The sequence below is a fragment of the Microcebus murinus genome, chromosome 10, assembly GCF_040939455.1.
Source record: "Microcebus murinus isolate Inina chromosome 10, M.murinus_Inina_mat1.0, whole genome shotgun sequence".
Classification (NCBI taxonomy): domain Eukaryota; kingdom Metazoa; phylum Chordata; class Mammalia; order Primates; family Cheirogaleidae; genus Microcebus; species Microcebus murinus.
This window is the reverse complement of record NC_134113.1, coordinates 67800417-67821534: the sequence shown is the minus strand read 5'-3', so window position 1 is coordinate 67821534 and position 21118 is coordinate 67800417. Positions and strand designations below refer to the sequence as shown.

At 33.9% G+C, this 21118-nt stretch overlaps 1 protein-coding gene across 1 annotated transcript in view; it reads right to left on the bottom strand.

Annotated features, from left to right (window-relative positions):
* Positions 1–6714: 6714 nt before the first annotated feature.
* LEMD3 (LEM domain containing 3) overlaps positions 6715–21118 on the bottom strand; it is a 65956-nt gene continuing 51552 nt past the window's right edge. The window contains exons 5-13 of the mRNA XM_012782397.2: positions 15748–15827; positions 15516–15661; positions 14566–14667; positions 14356–14458; positions 13512–13690; positions 11277–11358; positions 9284–9389; positions 9115–9193; positions 6715–8890 (exon numbers count right to left, since the gene is read on the bottom strand). Of these exons, the coding sequence (XP_012637851.1) occupies positions 8727–8890; positions 9115–9193; positions 9284–9389; positions 11277–11358; positions 13512–13690; positions 14356–14458; positions 14566–14667; positions 15516–15661; positions 15748–15827 (1041 nt within the window). The 3' untranslated portion in view covers positions 6715–8726. The remainder of the gene's footprint in view (positions 8891–9114; positions 9194–9283; positions 9390–11276; positions 11359–13511; positions 13691–14355; positions 14459–14565; positions 14668–15515; positions 15662–15747; positions 15828–21118) is intronic.

Below are 21118 nucleotides of genomic sequence, written 5' to 3'. Positions count from 1 at the left end.
ACCTAGGTTGATTCCATATCTTGCTATTGTGAATAATGCTGCACAAAATGTGAGGGTGCAGATATGCCTTTGACATACTGATTTTATTTCCTTTGGATTTATACCTATTAGTGGGATTGATGGATTATGGAACTTTAATTTTTGAGGAAATCTGTTTTCCATATGGCTACTAATTTACATTCTCAACAAAAGTGCAAGGGTTCCTTTTTCTCCATATCCTCACCTACATTCAACATTCTAACAGGTGTGAGGTAATTATCTTGTGGTTTTAATTTACATTTCCCTGATAATTAGTGATGCTGGGCAATTTTTCACATACTGTTGGCCATTTGTGTATCTTCTGAGCAATGTCTATTCAGAACCTTTGCTCATTTTTTAATTGGGTTATTTGTTTTCTTGCTATTGAGTTCCTCATATATTTTGGATATTAATCCCTTATGAGATGTATGGTTTGTAAATATTTTCTATTTCCCCTTTTGTTGTCTGTGCTTTTGAGGTCACATCCAAAAAATTCACTGCCTAGACTGGTGCTATGGAGCTTTTTCCCTGTGTTTTGTTCTAGTGGTATTATAGTTTCAGGTCTTACATCCAAGTCTTTAACTCATTTTGAGTTAATTTTGTATATGGTGTGATATAAGGGTCTAATTTCATTCTTCTGTATATGGATAAACAGCTTTCCCAACACCATTTATTGAAAACTATCTTTTCCCCATTGTGTATTCTTGGCATCTTTGTCAAAAATCAATTGACCACAAATGTGTGAATTTACTTCTGGGCTCTTTTCTGTTCAATTGGTCTATGTATCTCTCTTTATGCCAGTACCATGGTGTTTTGGTTATTACAGCTTTGCAGAACATTTTTAAGTCAGGTAGTACAATGCCTCCAGCTCTGTTGTTTCTGCTCAAGATTGCTTTGGCTATTTGGGGTCTCTTGTGGTTCCATACAAATTTCAGAATTGCTTTCTCTATTACTGTGAAAAATGTCATTGGAATTTTGATGATTGTATTGAATCTGTAGACTGCTTTGGGCAGTATGGACATTTTAGCACATTAATTCTTCTAATCCATGAATACGGGATATCTTTCCATTTATTTGTGTCATCTTCAATTTCTTTCATCAGTGTTTTATAGTTTTCAGTGTACACATCTTTCACCCCCTTAGTTAAATTTATTCCTATGTATTTTTTTCCTGTAGCTATTGTAAATGGGATTTTCTTGCTTTTGGTGTACAGAAATGCTACTGCATTTTTTTTTTTTGAGACAGAGTCTCGCTGTTGCCCAGGCTTGAGTGCTGTGGCGTCAGCCTAGCTCACAGCAACCTCAAACTCCTGGGCTCAAGCAATCCTCCTGCCTCAGCCTCCCGAGTAGCTGGAACTACAGGCATCCGCCACCATGCCCGGCTTTATATATGTCTATATATATATATATGTGTGTGTGTTTGTTTTTAGTTGGCCAATTAATTTCTTTCTACTTTCTTGGTAGAGATGAGGTCTTCGCTCTTGCTCAGGCTGGTCTCAAACTCCTGAGCTCAACCGATTCGCCCACCTTGGCCTCCCAGAGTGCTACGATTACAGGTGTGAGCCACCACGCCCGGCCCAGAAATGCTATTGAGTTTTGTGTATTGATTCTGTATCCACACTTTTACTGATTTTTTTATTCTAAATATTTTGGTGGATTCTTTTAATGTTTTCTATATATAAGATCATATCATCTGCAAATGGAGACAATTTAACTTATACCTTTCCAATTTGGATGTCTTTTGTTTCTCTTGCCTGGCTAGGACTTCTAGTACAATGTTGAAGTGGTGAGAGTGAGTATTCTTGCCTTATTCCTGATCTTAGAGAAAAAGCTTTTAGCTTTTCACCATTCGGTATAATGCTGAATATGCCCTTGAGTATGGGGTGAGCCTTGGACCCACCTACCCACCTCAACAGAAGGCCAGCCCTCACAGACACAGGCTTCAAGCTTACTCTTGTACCAGGCCAGCCCCTGTATGCCTAGTTATCAGACTGGCACCCAGGGACCCAACCTCTAGGCTACCTACCCCCTGCTCCAGCAGATCTAGAGTTAAGGCCTGTCCCAATAGACCCCAGTGCTTGGCTGGCCTCTATGCACTCAGCCTTAAGAACTGCCCCTGTGGACACAGACTCCAGGCCTGCCGCTGTGAGCCTGGGCTCCATTGCAGCACCCACATATCCAGCTTCCAGACCACCTCCCATAGATCCAAGCTCCAGGTTAGTTCCTGGTCCAGGAACTAGGCTAGCACTCATGCCCCGAGGTTCCAGATTGGTCCCTCTGGAGCCAGGCTCACCTTCCCTAGCACCATGTCAACTCCCATAGATTCAGGCACCAGGCATTCCTAATAACTGGCTGGTTGCTCCATGATTAGACTTAAGGTTCACCCCAGCACCAGGCAAGCCCCTGCAGACCCAGGCACCAGGCCAACCTGCCCAAGGACTCCAGCAGCAAGTCCTCCTGCAGACTATGACAGACAACTTGGCCAGAATCTCTGAAAGGGCTGACAAAGCCAGTCTTCAAAGATTAGAATAATTCCCTACTAATTCAAGTGTGCAGAGATTAATGCTCTGCCACAACAATCTAGAATAATAGGGAAACACGACATCACCAAAGGAACCAAATAAAGCACCAGGAACCAACACTAAATGAAGAGATTTAGGAACTGCCATACAAAAAATTCAAAATAACGCAGGTGGTACAAAGGCAATTATGTGAGCAAAGCATTTGTACCCCTGTAAGTCTGAAATTAAAAAAAAAAATTCAAATAACTACTTTTAAGGAAGCTTAGTGAACTTCAAGAAAATATATAGAGACAATTCAATAAAATCATAATAAATGCCCCTTAAGTAATTTAACAGAGAGATTTAAATTATTTTAAAAATAAAATAAAATTCTGGAGCTGAAAAATATAACAAATGAAATTAAAAATACAATAGAGAGCATTAACAACAGAACTGATCAAGCAGTTCAGTGAGCACAGGTAGGTGGGTGAGAACTGGGATTTGGCTAGAAAGGTACAGGTTGGTTAGACCTGCACTGTCACATGGTAGTCACTGGATAAATGTGGCTACTGGCTACATGTAGCTAGTACAACTGAAGGACTGAAGTTTTAATTTTAAATTAAATTAAAAAACTTTTAAGTATGTTGGGAAGAACTGGGGTATGTGAATTTACTATTTCAATTGTAGATTTTATGAACTCTCAATATAGATCAAGTACTTCCAATAAAAATGAAGAAGAATCTGAATTAAGATGGTATGCAAATCAGTAATCAACTGTACTCAAACAGTAATCAAACAGTTAAGTGTTTTAGCACTTAACTCACATATCCCAGGGTCACCCTACCTGTTAATATATATCCAGATTTTAAAACACGTAAAATAGTTCCTTAATAAAATTTTTTATTACATGCTGAGATAATGTTCTGACTATACAAGGTTAAATAAAAGGTATTAAAATTAATTTTATACTTTTAAAAATATAGTCATTAGAAAATTTTAAATAACACATGGCTGACACATTTCTATTGAATAGCACCTGTATAAAGGCAGGCCTTGAACATCAACTTGAATTTAGCTATTATTCGGTAGAAAATAAAGAGCCACTGAAATCTCAAAATGTCCACATTAGTAATTATTTAATAGTAGCTTTGGGGGGGGGAGGAAGGGAAGTATTGCAACACTTGAAAATATAAAAATAAGATTGTTCTTTAAAAGTTATGGTTTTAAATTACTTCAACAAATCAGAGCAGAAATGAAATCACCCAAAACAAGGGGGGGGGGCACTTTCAGGCCAAAAGACTTGACTAGTTACACTGTGTAATACACAGCCTCAAGCAAGATTCTAGTTTCAAGTGTATGGCAAACTACTTCAAGACAGTCCAAAAGTTGACTGTTTTTAAGTAGTATTTATTCCTTCTTTTGACAGTGACCTATATAACATCTCATTTTTCTACAACCAGGAAAATTTCTGATCGATATAAAAAAATCACAGACAATACCAGAACATTAAATAAGTTAACAATTCTGTTTTTTGGAGAGGAGAGATTCTCAAAGACAGTACTCTCTTGCCCTTCTTCCAACAATGTCCTAAAACAGAGAAAGAGAAATCAGAAAGATTATTTTGCTTCATTTTCTCAACTGTAGTAAATCTTATCTAGCACCACAACTGGCCTCTTGCTCCCCTCAAGTGCAGTTGGCCCCCCACATCCACAGGCTCCATGTCTGTGAAACCAATTGCAAATTAGCAATATTTAGGGGAAAAAGTTAAAAATAATAAAAAGTACAAATAAAATACAGTACAATTGTTTATATAACATTTACATTGCATTAGGTACTATAAATAGAGATGATATTAGTATATGTGAGGCTATGAGTAGGTTATATGCAAATATTACACCATTGTATATAAGGGACTTGAGCATCCACAGGGGTCCTGGAACCAATCTCCCCCAGATAACCAAGGGATGACTTGGTCTATAATTTGGGGAATGTCATCACCATCCAACCAATTGCCCAAATCAGAAATGTGATAGTTATATTAGATTTCCACTTTAATGTCAGATCATTTCCTTTCTACCTCACCCTATTCTCAACCCCCACCTAAGGGCCACACAGGTTAAATACAGCAAAACTGGGACTGACCTAAATTTCTTATGACTCTGGACTCTTTCTCTGGGTCATCTAACCCACTTTCATGGTTTTAACTCCCAAATTGTACCTCTACCTCAGATAGTTCTCATAATCTCTCAGAATTGTATATCCACTCACCTGCTAGAAACATTCACCTAAGTAAATGTTCTTATAGGCATCTCAAACTCAAAATATCCAAAGCCCCAATTTGTCATCTTTCCTATCCAATCTATTATCATCTATTCTCCAAATATTAGTATTTTGGATTTCCTTCATTTAAATATTAGACATCAATCTGTCTCAATATCTAATTAATCATCAAATCTTTCCAATTTTATCTAATATTCTTCAAATCCTTTTCTATTCTTCACGCCAACAAATCCTCATCATCCATTTCTCACCTGAACTCCCTTTAACAGTCAACATCCAGTCTTCCTAATGTGACCTACAAGGACTTCCATGATGTGACCATTGCCTACCTTGTCTATATTGTCTTAAATGGAGTGATCCAGCCATAAGAAACTGCTTGTAGTTTATACATGCACTGGGTTGTTTCTCATCAATCTGCCTTTGTTCATATGCTTTCTATACCTCTATTGCCCTCTTTCCAATTTCAGGAGCACATGCAGGTCTTCAATGTGTACCCATGGAAGAAAAAGTAAATATAAGTACACAGTTTCCACTGGTTTTAAAATCTAAGAATCAACAAAATGAGTCTATCCTGCTGCCTGAGAAAAGTTCCCAGGCATAGAAAACTACCATCATGATGCATTTCTAGCCACAAAATTTCCCCAGTGGGGAAAGGCAATGAACATCCTGGACTTTCAGTTTCTTTAAACCACAACTTCTTGTTCCTAATTATTCTTAGTTCTTATGTATCTATTCTTGAGCATCTTTCCCAAAAGGGAGGCTGCCAAAATTCTGCTTGATTTAGCACCCTGTGATGATGAGTCAGTCATCTGGAGGAAGTGACTTGCCAAGATAAGTCTAGGAAAAAAGAGTGAAGAAGCCCATAGGGACCTACAAAATGTGATGTCAATAGAAGCAGGGAGTGAGAACTGCAAAGTAAATCATTAAAAGAAATATTCTGGGCACATGACATATCAGAACATTGTTCACTTGGAAATCATAACTTGTCAATCAAATTGAATATAATATGAAGGAAAAAAAATAAAGTCCAATATAGGCTTCAATATTCACAAGATATTCAGGAACTACATACCAATGAATATGAATATGGCCTTTGTAAAGACACAGGTTCCACATATAAATTTTTATGAGCTCATCATAAGAATAGAAGCTCTCCTGAGAGTTCAAGGGAAAGGAGACTTTTATCATTTTATCTGTACTAAGAGGTACTTAATAAGTGTTAAACTGAACTAAAACATGGCTTAGCTGTTATCTCACTTGCCCTGATTGTCTTCTCTATACATTAAGATGCATAAGGTGTCTCTCTGTATTCCCAGAATTCCCTCTGTGTATTTTTCTCTCACTATATTTTCCACATTATCTTTTACCTGCCCTGAGTTCTTCTTCTAGACTATGACCATCTTGAGGATTTGGTCATGTGATTTTTCACCTTTGTATCCCTAACACATAACAGTGCCTGGTACTTGTTAGCAATCAATAAGTCTACCACATGACTGACTAGTCTTCTTTTCAGTTGATTAAAACCAAAAAATCTAAACGAATGCTATTTAAAGTAGGTTTATGATGAAATAAAGAGTTTCAGCCAGAATGTATACATCAAATGCTTCCTTTTATGAGCAAGTCTTGCTATGAGAAAGTGTCTCGCTGAACTAAATAATGTTTAGTGATGCAGCTAATTTATATTCTTGCCCCATTTTGATCCAAACACTTGAAAGCTGGGTGAAGACATTTTCATAAAGAAAAGTAAAATGCCAAGGAATGGATGGTTAAAATTAACTTTAGGGTCTTCATCCATCTTTATAAACACATATATATTTAGATCAGCAAATAAACAGATTTAAAATAAAGGCACCTATTTTCACTGGTAAAAAATAAAGAGACAATACACTTGAAAAGTTTTTAAAAGCCAAGACACATTTTTAAAAAAACCTAATAAATTTTTAATTAGAATTTTTTCCTTTTTTTTAACAGGACAAGTAACAGATTACATCAAACTTCAGAACTTTTCAAATACCTAGTTATTATACACATTCCCATCTGTCTTGTAGGGAGGGATCTTGGTCGGCTTAACAGTTTCAGGTAAAATAAGCTGCATAATAGTATATATTACAATAATAAATGTACAATGTTTACATGAAATATGTTTTAGAAGCAAGAAAAAGATGCGTCTGCATCAAAAGGCGACCTTTTAAAATGCCACAACTATTTTTTACATTCACTCTTGCAATAGGTTACAAGATGGGGTCACTAAGCTCAGATAAATCACTATGATGCACATAAAATACAGAAAGATTGGTTACTTTATATATTATATATATATTTATATTTTCACACATTAGCATCTGAGACATAAACTGAGAATTTTAAATTTATTCTCTTCAGATAACAAATCATTTTTTATTCTTCATAAACATGGTGCCCACAAAAGCACATAGGTAAGGCACAATAGGGCTTTCTGTTACAGAATAGTGTGCATCATGTTTACTTAACCAGAAAACGTGCATTATCTGTGCAAGTTCATGCTGCAAACCCAACACATATACAATAAAACAAAAAGGAAATTGAGCTTTAAACAAAATAAAAATTGGTACAATTCCAGCTGTTTCACATATTCATTTGGACTGACAATGATATATCAACAGGTAACTTTTAAAAAGCCAATTGCTAGATTACAAGTCAACTTTGCTCAGCAACTATTTTAATCCGAAATCATAAACAGTAATAAAGTAACTTTACTGAAACAAATTAAATACTGAGGCACAAAGCAACAGTCACTTGTGCCTTTACTACATTGCAAATTTTCATGACCCAAAATTGCAAGTATAATTTGCCAAATACACATTTTGCTGCAACAATGTGCCCTGCTTTAAATATGACATATAACAGGGGCACTAACATTTCATTAAATTATAAATAGATTGGGAAAATGACTTAATCCCAATGGTACTATGTCATAGCCCTAGTATTTATAATAAATACAGCTTTTCACAAAATACTTTTCCAATATCTGCCAATTTCTTCTTTATTGCTCACATGAATTTGAATCCATTACAACTGGTATCACAACTTTCACACAAAATCATACTCAGACTTTTTTTTATATAAAACCTATAAAAGACATTTTAAACTTGTATCTAATACTTCCAGGTGTTTGGCTGTTTGATCTATGTGATAGTACAGCCATATGTATACATGTGTGAGTGTATACATATACATATATACATACACACACATACATACATATATATACACACATTATATAATGAATAAAATAGAAAGCTTATTTTACTGCTTTAATGCAGACATCCTCACAAGACTACTTTCACCACCACCAGCATTTATACATATATACAAAAGCCAGTTTAAGTACATGTACATCCACTGACACGTATATGTAACCACTAAACCCAAATTAATTTTCCCATATTCCAGCTGTAACAAATGAATCTCTTACAAGCAAAAGAAACCTAAGGTTAAACTGAGAAATTAACAGTTTTACCACATTAGCGCATAAGAACTATGCAGGTGACTGCATACAAAAATTCACAACATTAGTTCACAAGAAATTATGGAAATACAAGAAGCCTCTTCACCATGCTTTTGTGTGGTTATCCAAACACTTCGTGGTGCAAAAATACAACCATCATATCCGAAAATGCTTAATAAAGTCAGTGTTCCTCATGCAAAACTTTAAATGCACTGGCTTAACTGAGCTCCAAAAACTGAATGAAACAATTATTCTACCTACGCAGCATTGCTGCCTCACTGCTAAATCCCTTTGGAACCTTAAGATTTCTGGAACGTTCAAACAGAGCTGTATTCATCAATAAAAATATTACATACAAAAAGCATTTAAAAAGGAAGACAAAAAGCCAAATAGGAATTTTCCTATTGTAAATAACAGTCTTAGGAGTGGAAGAAAATCTTTTCAGGAACCTCCTTGAGAATTGGCTAGGCCAGTCCGAAGACGAAGATGAGACATAGAGTTCATATGCTTATTTGATGGCTTCAAGGGAGTGTTGCAAGTAAGAGCTTGGGGAAAACGATGGTGATATCTATCTAGTCGTAAATATTTTACTGTTACCAATTTCCCTGTTATAAGATAAAAATAATATTTTAGATCTATAAAAATATGTTTAATATTTGCAGAAAATTAACTGTGGTAAAAGACACATGAACGTAAAACACAAATAAAATCATTCAAAATTATTACTCAAAAAATGCTAACCTAAAATTCTTTAATATAAAATCTAATATAGTTTAACACTAAACCATAATTATCTTTTCCAAATGTCTGTAAAATTTAAATTTCTTACCATCAAACCAAGATCCATGCAATGCCTTAAAAGCTTTTCCAGCATATTCTGGAGACAGACATTTAACATATACACAACCCTGTGACATTTAAAAAGATAGAAAAGAAATAGTCTTAGTTTAATAGCAACAAATCCAAAACACGGAATTCAATATTAAAAGTTACTTTACCTCACGTGAATTTTTGTCTACTGCAATATGAACGATGCCATCATTGTCACTGCATTTTTCTAAAATTGCTTCTTGAATTGCCAAATGCCACTGATCTCCTATTTCCCTAAAAATTAATGAAAACAAAAATAAACAACCAGATTCCTACTTAGTAAAAAGTCTTCATTATCTCTTACAACACATATATCCTACTAGAATTTGGATAGTTTAAAAACCACATATTATTAAAATTAGTAGTAAATAAACATTTGTTGACTAGTAGCATGTGGATTAAAAAAAATATAGCATTTGGAAGTGTCAGCCCTTCTCTCACTTTGCATGGAGAGTGCAGACAGCTGAGGCAATGAAGGATTAGCCCACCATAGCAGAGAACAAACAGGCTGAGTCAGCATGATGTTTAAAATCCTATGTACTTGCAGTTACTTCTTTTCTTTCTAGTTTTAATAAGCACTTTAATGAGTTGTAAATTCATTGAAGTTGTAAAAGTTGAATATTATTTTCTTTAATTTTAATGACATTTTAAAATTCTTTTCTTAAAGAAAATTCTTACTAAACACTATATTCTGAGCTTCTCTTTTCCAAAATAATGATATAGGACAAACATTTTGTAGTTCCTTTACTATAATGACAGCTTTAAGACTTTCTGCTATAGTAATGCACACATGTCTTACTTGTGAGACATAGATGGTGGGGCAAAGGGGAAACTAGCCTCACTTTAGATTGTAAATCTTCACCTTAGGTAATAAAATACTGGACTAGCACTAATTTCCTAATTCCTAAGGAGTGAGGTAAGATTTCCAATAGAGGTATCACCACACTGCTAATTGTTTCTATCTCTGCAAAACAGAAGGTTGGGTGTGTGTATGTGTATTGACAGTGCTCCCCAAAATTTCCAATTTTGTTGTCACTTATTTGGAATCTCATCATATCAAGAATTTTTGAAATAAATGACTCATTAGATGGGACTTAAGAATATTTTATATATAATATAATTCATAAATTCAGGATTAAAAAAATATCATCTGTAACATAAATGGATAGATAAGCAGTGGCATCTAGGAGGCTAATGCTAAAAAATTATTACAGCTTGTTTTTTTTTTTTTTGAGACAGAGTCTCACTCTGTTCTCTGGGCTAGAATGCTGTGGCATCAGCCTAGCTCACAGCAACCTCAAACTCCTGGGCTCAAGCAATCCTTCTGCCTCAGCCTACCGAGTAGCTAGGACTATAGGCATGCGCCACCATGCCTGGATAATTTTTTCTATATACTTTTAGTTGGCCAATTAATTTCTTTCTATTTTCAGTAGAGATGGGGTCTCACTCTTGTTCAGGCTGGTTTTGAACCCATGACCTTGAGCAATCCTCCCGCCTTAGCCTCCCAGAGTGCTAGGATTACAGGCACAAGCCATCACACCCAGCCTACAGCTTGTAATTGAAATAGTAAGGATTCTAAGGTAGTTAACTAACTTTTGAATGTGCTATTCTCTGGATGTATGTGTTGCTTACATAGTCAGTAAAGTTCCTTGAATATTACATTGACTAGTAGAGATAGGACTTACAGAAAAGTAGATGTGTACATCTTTGTAGAGGATTTTTATAATTAGAGATTGGAAATTTTTAAAAAGCAGATGTTTTTATCCATATTGCATACCAAGACAAAAATGTTGGCAGTTATGTATAAGATGACTTATATACTTAATAAAGGGTACTGTTTGTCATTGTGTGTCATTGATTTGCCTCAAGCATTTACTTGCTATGAGGATTCATAGTACATACAAAGATTTATGAAAGTCTTATAATCTTTATACATTGGTATCTTTTGGCTAAATCTTTGCTTAGAAATTAATAAAATAGAAGAGAAAAACATAATATTTCTGTAGAGATTCGGAAAGAAAACAGATTTTTAATTACAAACATATCATTATAAGAATATCATGCATTTTTCAGCTAAATATTTCAAATAATAATTACAAGTACGTTGCTCATAATACTTACATAACTGGATCAAACATATTTCGAATCTTTAGACACGGTGTCAAACTATTGGGCGGTGAATTTCTTCTGTCTAAATGAAATGCTACAAAAAACAAATGAGCTTTACTATTGGCCACTGTTCCATTTTGCTGAAAGGTATTCAGTCATTCATTCAAAAAATATTCACTGTGTGCTATTACTATGAGTCAGACCCCTTATGTTAGAAGTTAAGGTGAATAAGACACATAATCATTGCTATTACATAGAGATTAGTGGGAGAAATAAATGATAAACAGTGCCACCCAAGAAATTACAAGTCCTAAGAAAGAAGAGTGCAGGAAGCTATAAAAACCTAGTCTGGTAGTATCAGATAAGACTTTCCCAAGACAGTGAAATTTATGTTGGGAACTGAAGAATAAAAATTAGCAAGGTTTCAAGCACAGATAGCTTGTATACAGCCCCTGAGGCAAGAAGGAGCTTGGTATATTCAAATAACTAAGAGACAGTCAACGAGGCTGGAATGGGAAGAACAGAAAGATAAACCTGGAAAGGAATATATCAGATTATCCCGCACCAGAGAGGCCACATTAAAGTATTTGGACATTATCATAAGAGTACTAGAAAGCCACTCAAGCGTTTTAAGGAAAAGAATAATATTATGAGATCCGGCTTTTAAAACTAAAAAATGTTTGAATAGATTGTTATGTGGAGAGTCAATTAGGTAGAAGCTAACGTGAATGCAAGGAGACCAGTTAGAAGGTTATTATAGTTGCCTAAAAAGGAGATTATTGTGATGTAGATAGCTAAGCCAACAGTGCAGATGCCATACTGGATAGAATCGGGACATATAATGGAGATCTGACATGACCTACTGATAGACCGGACAAAGGAGGGTAACGGAGAGGGTAAGAATGACTCCTAGGTTTAAGGCAGAACCAACTGCGGAATAGTATCATTATTAACCAGACTAGGAACACTAAAAACGTCAGTTTGGAAAGAGAACATAGCGAGTTTGTGCATATGTAGAATTTGTGGTACCAATCTCCTAGTAGAGAAGACAAGTATACAGCTAGTTACAAAAATCTGAAAACAAAAACAGAAGACCAGTTTAACATAGAAATTTGGGAGTTATCAACATATATATATTAAATTAAGTAATAGCATGAGATCATCTAGGGAGAGAAAGAATGAGAAAAAAGATGGCCTTCAGAGAAACTCTAACACCTAAAGGTCTAGAAAAAGATGAAAATCTAGAAAAGATTGAAAAAAAGGTCAAAGGTTGGGGAAAAACCACAAGAAAGTGGCATCCTCAAATCCAAAAGAAGAAAAGTTTCAAGGAGGGCTCAATTGTCAAACACTGCTAACAGGTAAGTAAAATGAGTTTTTACTTGGTTTTGAGTTTCCTAGGGTCCTTCTGTATGCATCCTTTAGAGGAAATAGTTTGTTAGTATAATCTTTGGCACATCAAAGCATCATTTTTAAGCCATGATTAAAGAAGCCTATTATTCAAGCTTTTTGAAAGTGAAAATTAATTGGAGAAAAGAGGGAGTGATTGGATTTTTTAACTGCAATTCCAAAACAATTTACTCACCTTTTCTATGATAAACACGCTTTTGTAGAAAAAAGAAGTTACTATTCACAATTTTCTGATATTTTATTTTCCGCTTTCCTGTGTAGTAGGGGTTTGGGTACATAAGGCAGCCAATCTTCAAAACCCTCTACATACTCACATATACATGTTTTTCAAACCATGCAGGCATTAAGAAAAATTTGGAAAGATACCTACAAAAGGTACTTGGCAGAAAGGATATGCAAGTGGAAGGGGTCTTAGTGAGAAAGAGGCGGTGGCAAGCAAAAATTGAGGAAAAAAAGTTATGATTCTATTTATTATGTAATATATGTTATATTTATATTGTGTATATATAACAAATTATACATATCTTATTTAAAGAAATTACATAAAAAGAATGCACCTAGGATCTATAATACTAAGTTGCTTTAAGTGAAAAGGGCAAGGTCCAAGGAGTGTTTATTTTTATTATGGTAAAGACAAACCATTTATGTTTGCCCTAGCAAAAACAGAAGTATAGAAGGCTACGTGAAGAGCTAACACTGATTCCTTCTATGGGATGGAACTGAAAAGGGAGTTTTGCCATCATACATCTTTGAATTGTACTCTTTCATTTGATTAAACACATATGACTTTTGTCATTTTGAAAAATCAGAAGAAAATTATTTTGTTTAAAAAATACATACCTTGACCCTGCCATACTTTAGAAGGTATGACTAATATTTTGTCACAGGATGCAGAAGGCTGGATCCACCGCCAAACCAGAAAATCTGCACCACCTATTCTTCGTGTTTCTGTGCGAACTCTAGACTCATTAGCAGCAAGGAAGTCAACAGCTCTCTCCCAGACTTTCTTCATTTTTTTTCTATCAAGTTAACAAAATGACAAATTTACTATTATCTTGGCTTACCATCTTTTTGAAATATTAGTAACTGAAATAATGGTTATTGTTAACTCTAGCTGTTCTTACCACTACTCATGGACTTTGTTCAAAAGAGATTTAGATGCCTGTATCTCACCTCAGACTTACTTAATTTCAATCTCCAGAAGTAGAACATGAGCATCTGTACTCCCCTACAACACCTCAAAAAAATTATGATGTGGTTACCAGGATTAAGAATGCTGTTTTAGGACATGGCATCATCTTTTTATTTTCAAAAAGTTATTTTTTAGTGTTTACTTTAAAAGCTTTATTAATAACAAAAGAGTTATTTAAAAACATTAGTAATACACCACTATCTGTTGTCTATGTTCCTTTATTAAGATGAAACTAAAGCAAATATGATGGAGACTAACAATTAATCAAAAATGTACAGGAATGAGAATAATTTAGAAATCCAGTTATCTATTATGCCAAATCAGGAAGATAACAGAAGAGACTTTAGGAAGAAAATAGTGTAAAGTACAAAAAACAGTCTGTACAGTAAAACAGGTCTATTTAAGAAGGGTCACAATCCTCAATATAATTTTCAATACTGCAGAAGACACCTATATTCTGATTTACTTGAAGTCATAATGCTTTGAACACACCTGTCATGAGGCTGTATTAAGGAATCACGCACATGTGGAATAGGCATGTATGGTTGTAAATCCTTATTTTCCTGGCAAGCTTCATTATGACTTCGTAAAACATCTGAAAAGAAATCAAATTAACAAATGAATCAATTACTTGATGTTGTATTGTAGTTTATCACACAACAACTGTTTTAGAAATAGTTTAGACTTTTATAAACAACATACCTATAATCTTTACCACCATATCATACATCTGCCTTGTTTCTTCTTCTTCTTTTGTCCAGCGATATTTCATGTAACGCAGAACGACACAAACCATCACTACACCTGCAATATTCATTATTTTGTTTTAAAAATTGTGGTCAATGACATTCAATAATATTGCAGTTCCTACAGTGATTGTCATAATAAAATAATGGTATAAGCCTTCAAGACCAAGGGCTGAATTAGTTATATAATTAAAACTATATAAGAAAAATTTAATATTAAACATTTTCCAGTTTCACTTCTCTCATGTCTTCTGTTATGTTGACAGCTGAACATTTAAATTCTAACTACTACTTAAAAAAAACACAATAAAACTATGTTTCACAAACATTTTTCTTTTGTAGCATTAAACTGCTAGAAAAGTGAGTCTCATGAGACTAAACATATTAAATCTTACTTTGAGTAAGATCAAGTATTTTAAAGACTAGGCAAGAAAAAAGGAAAAAAGGAATAAGTATCTCCTAAATTTCTATTATTAATTTAAAAACTATAAAACATAGTATCTTGAATGAAAATTTTAATTCAGGTAAATATTTTTAAAACTAAAAATAATTTTAATAAGTTTAATTTATAATATTTTGTTATTTAAAAATAAGCTAAATTTTTGTATTTGCCAGTTCTATTTTCTCAAGCAGATTTCTACGTATACACTAACCATACTTTTTACTGTGGTATTTTTATAACAAAGTTTTATTCTTACCACTCCTTGTATTATTGTTTTCTAAGCCCTTAGACTGATACTGACATTATTAAAAACCCTCAACTTTATTATATTTAGTGAAGATTTCTAGATATGATTTATATGGCAACCATCCAGAAGTAAATTCTCAAATCTGGCATTTAGTGAAATATATAAACACAAAAATTCTAGACTGCAATGTATGTTCTTTCTTATCTTCATAACTTACCTAAGCATAACAACAATAACCTGTGGGTTACGGTAATAAAAGCACGTCGAAAACGACACCAGAAAGACATCTGTGGTCTTGTGGACTGTAAAAACTGCACATCAGTTATATTTGTCAATTCTTCCTCAGGGCCAAAACCAACACACCTATTTAAAAATAATTAAGGAAGAGTTTAAGGTCAAAATCACTTCTTATAGAAAAAAGTAATCAAAGTGGAGATCAAATCCTTTACCTTATTCCAACATCTTTTCCATTTTCTAAGATCCATTGCAATGAGGTGTTAAATATATTTTCATATTCAGGACCTAGATCCTTAACCAAAAAAAATAGAGAAAATAACTATTTTTTTATAATTATGTGTATTTTTAGAGACAGGTTCTTACTCTGTCACTCAGGCTGGAACACAGTGGCGCAATAGGTCACTATAATCTTGAGCTCAAGCGATCTTCCCACCTCAGCCTCCCAAGTAGCTAGGACTATAGAGGCAAGCGCCACCATGCTGGGCTAATTTTAAAACATTTTTTGTAGAGATGAGGTCTTGCTATGTTGCCCAAGCTGGTCTCAATCCTGTCCTGTATCAGCCTTTCAAAGTGCAGGGATTATAGGTGTGAGCCACCGTGCCTGGCCTCCTAAATTATTCTTAATAATCCATATTCACTTCACTCTTTATAAGGTGTCCTGTAAATAACATATTCTATATAACATTTCAATTTTAACTATACAACATAATAAAAATGTATTTATTCATTATAGAAAAATAAAAGGATAGAAAGAGAAAAAAGTCAGCATTTTCTCACTACTCCAATATAACCATTGTTAATATTTTGCTATGTTTTCCTTTTTTTAAGTATTTACAGATTTGGGAATTCTTTTTCTTAATAGCTTGTTTTTAAGTGCCATCATGATAAGAGTGAATTAACCATGCCTTTTTAATGGAACACCCTTTTCAGATGAACAAATGGAAAACTATTCAGATTTGGGTGTTTAATAGCTATTTTCTCAACATAAGAATGCAGAAGGCCTATAAACTCAAAAACTGACTATGTTACCAACGATAAAATTCAGGCATTCAAGTGAAAAGTAGAATTTTGAAAAACTTGCATTCATCTCTGTGATTCTGACAGCTTCATAATAGTTGAAGACCCTTCCAATGAAATTTATGTGATATTAACAAATGTGACTTTTTCAAATGGCATAATGAAATGGCAACAACTGGAAGATCTGCATAACTCAGCAAACCAATATATTTCAAATGACCAATGCACAAAGTTACAAAATCATACATAGGTATAGATACATTCAAAGTGCAAAACAGACAAAAGGACTTTATGAAACAGAATATAAAAAGTTCACTACTATGGTTCCATATTCCATACTGCAAATAACCTTTAAGAAACTATTATTTGTAGAGGTTTGGAATATTTACAATTATCTGAAAAGGCAATTATAATATTAGTACTTTTCCCTGTTTTGACTACATATTGGTATGAGGCTGGATTTTCTTCATGTACTTCAACCAAAACATCATCACAACAGATGAATACAGAAGCAGATGAGAATCGCTTGTCTTTTATTAAGCTAGACATTAAAGAGATTTGCAAGATTTAAAACAATGCCGTTCTTCTCATTAAATGCTTTTATTTTGGAAAATAGTTATTTTTCATAATATATTATGTTAACATGTAATAAGTTCAACATTGTTATTCTAAATGAATAAGTAAATTAAATGTTCTTCAATTTTAATCTCTAGTATAAATATACATTTATAACATATTTACCATATTAGAATATATTTATTTATAAAATAAACATATACATATATATGTATATTTCACACAAACAAAAGCCATTTAAGGTCCTCAGTAATTAATAGGAAACCAAAAAGGTTGGCTGCTATGTAATGGGTATTTTTTAAACTAAAATTTAAAAAATAAAAGTGGTATATTATATACACTGTTCTTCTATCTACTCTTTTCATGTAACAAAGTATTGTGTCAATATCAGTATATATGGAAAACATCCCATTTATAGCAAAATAGTATTGCATTATATGGTTGCCCTATAATTTAATCAATCCCTTATTAATGAACATTTAGAGTATATCTAATTTTTTAATATATCAAATATAATACTATTATAAACATCCTTAAAAATGTTCTCATTCAACAAATATTTGTTGAGGGTACACTATGTGTCAGATACTATTCTAGAAACTAGAGGTGCGGCACTAAACAAAACAGTCAAAACTCCCTGTGCTCATGGAACTTATGGTCTATTAGAAACTATGTTGTTACATATGTTTCGAAGCATAAAGAATGAATTTGTAGAAGTAGAAATAAGCCATTTTAAAAAATTCCTTTAAAAAAGAATTTTATAGGTGGGTATTGCATTTTATTTAACAGATTCCTCATAGCATTAGAAATTACCAGGTTTTCATTTGATTGGTTTATTTCCTAATATAAAATCAGTAAGTTATCTTAATATATCAAATTTGCAAATATAAAAAAAAGTTTTACAAAGCAGAACTAATCTTGCTAGGCATCATTACTTATGTGAAACTACTATGAGGATTTTTATGACAGTGAGGACAACTATAGGCCATATATTATTTTTTTTAACGAGTATGTTTATTACAAAATTTATAAATATCAAAAAATGTGCATTGTATTTAATAATTAAAAAGGTTTACATATGAAATCATTTCAAGGATATTATGAATTCAGAAATCATGATGAGAGCTAAATAGCTACCTGCTTAAAACAATAAAAGTACAACATTCAATTTATACATAAAGTCGTCCCAAAGTATTCATGAGGGTTGGTTCCAGGAAATCTTCCCACCCCCATACCATGAATATCAAAATTCAGATGCTCAAGTCCCTGATATAAAATGGCATAGTATTTGCATATAACCTACACACATTCTCTGTATACTTTTTTTTTTTTGAGACAGAGTCTCACTTTGTTGCCCAGGCTAGAGTGAGTGCCGTGGCGTCAGCCTAGTTCACAGCAACCTCAAACTCCTGGGGCTCAAGCAATTCTACTGCCTCAGCCTCCAGAGTATCTGGGACTACAGGCATGCGCCACCATGCTCGGCTAATTTTTTCTATATCTATTAGTCGGCCAATTAATTTCTTTCTATTTATAGTAGAGACGGGGTCTCACTCTTGCTCAGGCTGGTTTCGAACTCCTGACCTCGAGCAATCCGCCCACCTTGGCCTCCCAGAGTGCTAGGATTACAGGCGTGAGCCACCGCGCCCAGCCTCTCTGTATACTTTAAATCATCTCTGGTTACTCATAACACCTAATACAATGTAAAAGTGTGTAGATAGTTGTTATAAAATATTTTTAAAATTTGTATTATTTTTTGTTGTTATATTTCTTCCCACGCAAATATTTTTGATCTATGGCTAGCTGAATCCGTGGATGCAGAACCCATAGATACCGAGGGCCAATTGTATTTGTAATTATAAAAGATATGTGCTCATATGAGTAAGAACTAGAAAAGAATGAAGAAAAAAATGATCTTTGTTTAATATTGCTTTAAAATAATTATGTAAAAAAATTATACAAAATAATTTCAAGGCATTACTATTTTAATTGTTATAAATACACTACTAGATATCACTTTGTGTATAATGAAAAGTCTACAAAGCAAGATTAACATAGGTATGCATGGAGCTAGAGACATTATTGGGTTTACTGTTGTTTGTAATGTTATCCATTAGAACAGGTTTTTAAAAAGGATTTTGTACTCATTTAGTTCCTTTCAAAGACTTTATCCCTCAAAGAGACATGGAGATTATAGAAGTCTTCAAAGACACAGACACTACAGCACCCTTCAAAGGCATGTACATATTTTAAAAAATTTTTTAAATCAACGAAATACATTGTATTTACTTACGTTTATATACACCCTCTTCAGCTTGTATTACTATAATTTGCATAGCAGTATAATGTACTTTGCATTACTACATATACTAATAGACTAGTATGATATAGTCTTTGAAGACAACTATAAACATAAGGTTCAGATCATGTAAAACCAAATTCCCAAGTTTAGTAATTGTAAATCTGAAATATAAAAGTTTTAGGAGGCTGAAGACATTATAAATAGCATTACTGCCATCATTATCCTTTAAACATTTACATAATGCTCAAATTAACAAGAATACCTACTACTCTAAAAAGCTAAGCATGAGAGAAACAAAGAGCTTAAAACTTCTGGGTATAAAACACAAAGGGAGGATAGGCATGGTGGCTCACACCTATAATCCCAGCACTTTGGGAGGCTGAGGCAGGATTGCCTGAGGCCAAGAGTTCAAAACTAGCCTCGGCGTAGTGAGACCCCATCTCTACAAAAAAGAAAATAAATTAGCCAGCACCTGTAACCCTACTGGGGAGGCTGAGGCAGGAGGATCGCTTGAGCCCAGAGTTCCAGTTCATAGTGAGCTATGATTGATGCCACCACACTCCAGCCTGGGCAACAGAGTGAGACACTGTCTCAAAAACAAAACAAAAACAATAAGGGTAAGAAAAGAGTTATTACTTTCCCATGTTCTATTTTCCTTTCCCATGTTAACACCACTAGATTATCCACTAACTATCTGGAATGCAACAGAACCATGAAATGTTCACTTTATGGATACACATTTTCAAAAAACAATTTATTTAAAATCTCATTAAGGATTCAATAGGGTGTTGAGGTCTAAAATATGCCATTACTTCCACAAATATCTATACAGCATATAGAGTTCTATAGTATTATTATATAAAATAAGCTTTTTATGAAAGTAAAAGTTGAATTTTCTTGCTTATGCTAATTAAATAGTTCATGTTGATATTGTAGCACACATAGCATCTACCTGATTTTTTTAAGAGTTTAAACTGTTTTATTATTCACTTCGTAGCCACTTGAAAAGCTGTAGGTAAGGGAGGAGTAGAATAACTTTTTCTTTTTTCAGTAAAGGTCAAGGTCCAAAGAGCAAATATTTTAGGCTTTGCAACCATACACATTTCTTTTTCTTTTTTTTTAAGCAACTTTTAAAAATATTGAAAACCCACAGCTTACAGCCAAACATAACAGACAGGCTGCATTTGGCCCAGAAGTCAGTTAGCCAAATCTGAAGTAAGGCATTCCAGAATCACAAAACAAACATTTTCCAAAACTGATAACAAAAATCAGGAGGAAACTAAGTTTAAAAATTTTAAGGCAGGTTTATCATTACTATTGCTTATTACTATAAACTTATAGGCAATAGTTCAGCAAATACACTCCTTACTGCTTCATATAAATAAATCTTTCTAAATTCAAAGCATGTTTTCCCCAATCTTAAATCTTTATTTTTTAAGACAGAGTCTCACTTTGTTGCCCAGGCTAGAGTGAGTGCCGTGGCGTCAACATAGCTCACAGCAACCTCAAACTCCTGGGCTTAAGCAATTCCACTCCCTCAGCCTCCAGAGTATCTGGGACTATAGGCATGCGCCACTATGCCTGGCCAATTAATTTCTTTCTATTTTTAGTAGAAATGGGGTCTCACTCTTGCTCAGGCTGGTTTCAAACTCCTGACATTGAGCAATCCACCTGCGTCAGCCTCCCAGAGT